This window comes from Abrus precatorius, unplaced genomic scaffold (assembly GCF_003935025.1).
Source record: "Abrus precatorius isolate BTA unplaced genomic scaffold, Abrus_2018 Scaffold2, whole genome shotgun sequence".
In the NCBI taxonomy this organism is placed as follows: Eukaryota; Viridiplantae; Streptophyta; class Magnoliopsida; order Fabales; family Fabaceae; genus Abrus; species Abrus precatorius.
Window position 1 is genome coordinate 21844009 of NW_020874362.1, and position 6457 is coordinate 21850465.

General features: G+C 29.5%; 1 protein-coding gene across 1 annotated transcript; it reads left to right on the forward strand.

Annotated features, from left to right (window-relative positions):
• The first annotated feature begins 468 nt into the window (after positions 1-468).
• Positions 469-1464, forward strand: LOC113860075 (peroxidase 63-like). Its single transcript, XM_027492701.1, has one exon. It carries the CDS (start codon positions 469-471, stop codon positions 1462-1464), a length of 996 nt encoding a protein of 331 aa, XP_027348502.1.
• The last annotated feature ends 4993 nt before the right edge of the window (positions 1465-6457 follow it).

Below are 6457 nucleotides of genomic sequence, written 5' to 3' on the forward strand. Positions count from 1 at the left end.
GAGAAGTACCAAAAGTTTGAGAGAAAATCCAATACATCTATTCCCGGAGAGGATTTGTACAATATCTCGCAATTTTATTTGAAATTTTGGTAGTTCTTAACAGAGAATTGCCCTACTAATTCATATAATTTTGTAATTGTTCCTAGTTTCTATCCATTGATAGAAACAATAAATTAATAGTTAAAATTATAATCACAAATGCATGCGCTTCTGCATAACTAAGTAATTAAGGGTTCATTAGCAATATTCAATTTGCACCTCAAAATCTAACTCGCTTAGGCAGAAGAAAGCAGAATCATCCATGTCTCACTAAAAATAGCCATCACCTCCAATGCACCATCCACTCCAACTCCGTCCTTTACTCTCCATTCTTCACACACCACCAAATCTTGAACTATACGTTCTTCAATAAGCATTAATTACTTTTACAATTCATTAGAATGATTCACAACTTTTAATTCCCAAACCATGGCTTACAATAACCCTTTCTTATTCTTATTCCTCTTTATCTCCATATCGTCCCTTCCCTTGGCACAACCCGAACTCACCACAAACTACTACCAAAAATCCTGTCCCAAATTCTCCGAAATCGTCCAAACCACCGTTTCCAAAAAGCAAAGCTCCACGCCGGCAACCGCCGCCGCCACGCTCCGCCTCTTCTTCCACGACTGCATGGTCGGCGGCTGCGACGCCTCCATCCTCGTCACCTCCAACTCCTTCAACACGGCGGAGCGCGACGCCGACGTCAACCTCTCCCTCGGCGGCGACGGCTTCAACGTTGTCATGAGCGCCAAGATCGCGCTCGAGCTCGAGTGTCCAGGCGTCGTTTCATGCGCCGACATACTCGCCACGGCGGCGCGTGACCTGGTCGTCGCCGCGGGCGGTCCCTCCTTCGAACTCCGATTAGGCCGAAAAGACGGTTTAGAATCGAAAGCCACGAGTTCAGAAAACCAATTCCCGTTAGCGAACATGGCAATGTCTCAAGTGATTTCAATTTTCGCATCGAAAGGGATTTCAATTCAAGAAATGGTGGCTCTCGTTGGGGCACACACGATAGGGTATTCGCACTGCAAAGAGTTCAGTAACAGAATCTTCAATTTTAGCGAGAATTCCGAAATTGACCCTGCGTATAACCCTGCTTATGCTTCGGGGTTGAGGAAGCTGTGTGAGAATTTTACCAAGGACCGGTCCATGTCAGCGTTTAACGACGTGATGACGCCGTTTAAGTTCGATAACGTTTATTACAAGAACTTGCAGAGAGGGATGGGGTTGTTGGGCACGGACAGTGGCATGTTTGCGGATAAGAGGACGAAGCCCTTTGTGGATATGTATGCGGCGAACCAAACACGGTTCTTTCTGGACTTCGCACGTGCCATGGAAAAGGTTAGTGTTTTGCAGGTTAAAACGGGAAGCCAAGGAGAGGTACGCCACAGGTGCGATTCCTTCAACTCGCTTAATAATTGAGACCCCTTTCAGAAATTAAAAACAAAAAAGAGAGAGAGAGAAAGCGTAATAGAACAATTTAGAAGGTAAGGAAGGTTATATAGCTTCTTGTGGAAGTTCCATGAGACTTGGTTTGTGAATTCCCTTAAATTTTGTAATTATCAATTTTTTCGATTTCATTTTAATATATTTAGAATATATGTATTTTGGTAAATTACATGTTTGCTTTTAAAACACTGTAACATAATATATTAGTTTTAGTTTGTCTTTTCATTTATCAACAATATACAAAGTTTTATGATACATCAGTTTTTCTTCAAACGTCCAATCTGTCTTATTTCCTCCATTTTATGTTAGATAATATGATAAAAACAGAGAATAAATGTAAGAGATATGATAAAATAGAAACAAATTGATGATAAAAAAATAAATGAAAAAAATATAATTATGTTATTTTTATATAAAAAATAGTTTTTAAACAACTTGTCTTTTTTAATATACTTTTGAGTCATGAAATGATTACAAACAATGTTATATATTTTGTCAAGTTTAAGTAGTTCAAGTAACAGCATTGTTACCTGCAATGTCCTTACTCTTATTCACTTGAAAAGCTTGGTTTAGCTTAGAATTTCCTAGTAAATGGACTCCGTTCTGAATAAAAAAAGTGTTTTTTTAATAATATTTTGGGGGATAAATCTTCAATTGTTTTTTAATGTAATTTAAATAAATATTTATATAATATAAAAATAATAATATACAAGGTTAATTTTTAATTGTTTAAATTCCCAAGTGACCTGTGATCGATTATACGACGATTGGAGTGGTTTGCAAGAGACAATATAGCGTCTAATTCACGTTTTGGGTGTTTGCATGCATGTGTTTGGTTGCATCTTGTTTTTCTTGCAATAATTGAACGAAAAGCATTTAAAATTAATGAGCTCGGCTCTTGAAGTCACAGGGACATGTATGTAGTTTGGGGTTCGATCACCATGTCCACCAAAGAACCCCTCACCTCTCTAACCCCATGATAAAATAAAAAAAAATAAAAAAAATTAATGAGCGAAAAATAAGCAAATTTATTCTGGTTTTCAAGTTTTTTAATAATTTTTTTATTTTCAAATTATCATTTAAGAAAACTTCAAGTGTGTTTGTTATTACTTTTTAAATATAATCTAAAAAAAAGCAATTTTTTATTTATTTTAAAATGTTGTTTAAATAATTTTTAAAAATAACTATACTTATAAATATCTTTTAAATAAAATTACCTTTTATTATTAAAGTTAAATAAAAAATTGTTTATAAATTTTTTAAAATATTTTTTTAATATAAATTTTATAATCTTTTTCGAAGCCTAAATAAAGACACAACCTTAAATGATTATATACAAGCTGGAGTCAGTAATTGACTATTGACTGACTTTCTTCCATCCAAATCTGAGCTAAAAAACTAGCCAACAAATTTAATAAATTTAAAAATTATAAATTAATAGAAAATCATTCTTAAATTAAAAATTAAGGTATTAACATTTTTTCTAGCCACAAGGGACTCTAAACTTGATATTGAAAATGCAAACCGTTTCTTAATGTGATCAATTACAGTATTTTATTTTATTTTAATGAAACAAGACAATCGGTGGAATATTTTTTTTCCATTAAGCTCTAAGGAAATAATTATTAGTATAAAGACAATACAACTACATTAAATTATTGTTAATTTTTAAAAGTGATAAAAATAAAAATTTTCTTGGTAATATATGTTTATTTTCTTTTTTATTGTTAAAAGACAAGTACTCTAATGAACAATTAATCTTGTTTGATGACTAATTCCATAATAGGATTTTCCATAACCTTTGGTGGTGCATTCAGTTACTCGTACTAATGAAAATATAAAATCAAACCAAATAACAAAAAAAATTCATTAATTTTATAAAGAAAAACTAAAAAAGAAAAACCATTTATATAAATGCTTTCATGTGAGAGATTAAGATGTCAATTCTACATGTGCTCGATGGTTTCAAAGTACATCCTTTTGTAAGGGAGAGAGTGAGATGAAATAGATAAAGAATAGATATCATGACATAAAATTGATAATATCAATCTTCAACCTAAAACTTTAAATTTTGAATTGAGCATTACCATACTATCTTCGAATTCCTTAAAATTTGTTCATATTTGAATTTTTTTTCTACTTCTAAAAGCACTAATTAGTTTTTATCTTTTTTAAATCATTAAAACGTGTAATAATGGAACTACTAGTGAGCTCAAATAATTAATAACTTGCTTAAAGCTCTATAAATAAACTAAAAGGATGGTAATTTATCAACCTCAGGCCAGAGAAAAACTCATGATGCATGTCAAGAGAACATCTCTTCCCTTTTTTTTTTTTCTTTATCATTTATTTATATTTAAAAAGAGTATACAAAATTTTTCCGACATGTTTTTAGCTCCCAATCGCTCCATTCATTATTTAAAAGTACAGAAATATTATAATTAAGGAATATATATATATATATATATATATATATATATATATATATATATGCACTTAATAATTTATAAGCATGCAATAAAAAAAACCATCTCAAAATGGTTGGAAATTTAATTCTAGATTACATAATTTTAGAGAGAGATCCCTCAATTAGAGAGAAGAGTTAATTACTTTTTTAATATAGCACAAACTTTTTTTAAGCTTAAATCTCATATTTATAAGTTAAATTTAATATAAAGTATAATAATAGAGAAATTTATTATCAATTTTCTAACGATGAGTTCACGTTATTAATTATTATATTTAGTTAATATTTGGTAAAAAATTAAAGTGAGCTCTTTATAGATGAATATTTTAAAATTCCTAGAATTAGGCACTCTTTTCCCTTCACTTTGATTTTGTTTATAAGTTTGAAAGAAAAGAAAAAAAAGATATTTTGAAAAATAAAAGAAAAGAAAGGAAAAAAAAGAAGGAAGAAATAGAGTTAATACATAACTCTCCTAATCGAAAGAACTTAAAAATATGTTAGCAGAAGAATTTTGGAAGGTTTCTAAATTATCTTCTTTCTCTCATATAAAAACTATCATATAAGGATAACCATTTTTTCTTCCCCTTACCTCAAAAAATAAACTCTGAAACAAATTTAGTTATAAAATTAATCTCAATTTAATTTATGAATTCAAATTAAATAACACGTATTTTTTATTTAATACAGTTCTTTTCAAATTTAATCTTAAAAGTCCAAACTATGCGAATGAACATTTTGATATTGTAAATTCAATATACGTGAATTATTTAGAATTGTAATGATGCAATTCGAGATCAAATTAAAAGTATTTGTAACAAGATTAAGAATGTAAAAAATAAAGTTTTGAATTAGATCAAAAATAAAAAATATTACCTTGCTTTGTAGGATTAATAAAGGCAAGTTTAAGGGTAATCATTTAAAAAAGTTAAAACAAATTTGCAAGAAGAAAGAGAAGAAATAGAAAAGAATTAAAATTAATTCTAAATAAAAAAATAACAAAGATGTCAAAAGGAAGAAAGTAAGAAAAAAAAATTATTTTCCTAATTCCTCCAACTTCCTCTTTTTATATAGATGTTAATCATGAGCTAAACATGAGTTAATAAGTTTAATTAGGCTTAAATCCTAATAATAAACTACTAATGGACACTTGATTCTCGTAACAGTATCTAAGGGACAACTTGAAATGCATGTTACTTCTTTGTCCCTTGAAGAGTAAGTGTCCATCTTTTCACATTAATGAAGGCTTTATTATTGTCAGTTATTTTATTGCCTTAGGGATAAAAAAATAGGTGTTCAAAAATTATTGTGACCTTAGTGTCATTCATGTCCATTATGCCAAAATCAATTCTGCAAAGAAATTAATTTACCTCCATTGGTATATTTTTCACAATGCCTTTAAGATGAATAAAAGTTTCATTTGCAACCTACACAAAAAAAATTGGATGGGCTTGAATTCTTTAATACTTAAATAATGATAAAGAGAAAGTGGTATTAAGTTAATGCTATATCCTAAATTATAAAATATTAAAATAATAAGAACTAATAGAACAAGAAATATCAAAACTCCTAAGGTCTTTTAATTTTGGAGGAATATTATTGTCAAAAAATTGTATTCCTGAACGATATTGGTCTACACTTACTCAAAGTCACTCAATATATCAAAGTCATACATGCATATTTTAAAATCTCTTAAAAAAATACCTTTTACCTTTCATCAAATTAATAATGTATTTTATTATATTTTGCATCAAGTATTATGTGATAAAGTATGATGTGTCTTAGGTATGACTTTCATAAGGGCCTTAGCCATTGTCTGATCTTGGTCAGTAAATGTAATTATTGGTTTTTTCCTAATTGTATACTTATAAAAATGTCTTAAAAAACCATTTAAAAGATTTTGTTGTCTCATTACCCAATAAAGTTGCACAAAAAAATCATAGCACTTTTATAATGGTTAAAACATGATAAGAATGCAAGAGGCCTATTTACACAATTGACACAATATGTAGTGGCTAAAGGAATAACTTCACCAAAATGAATAATCTAATATCATCTTTGTGTCAACCCAAAATATATTTGTTATTTGTTCATCTACATCCATCTTATATGCATGAAAGAATTATAAATTATTTAATTATTATCGTTAAAATATTTCATTAGACAACCAACTTCTTTATAAACTATACTTCTTTATCTTCTTACCTTGAAGTAATTCTTTGCGTTCAACCTACTGTACCTCTTACCTTAGTTCTATGGTCTACAAGTATGGTGACATGTTGATATGATGACTTCTTTTGCAATTTAGAATTCTTAGTCATATCAATCTCATATGTTTGAACCAGGATAATTTTACTATGCAAAGCAGGCATGTGCGATCGCATCAACTTGTAAGGAGTGATTATGTTTTTCTACAAACTCATGTATATAGAATTTTTTGTTCTTTCACAAAGATATTCCAATTCTTGCATTACAATCAATCGAGTCTCAACTTTATGTTTT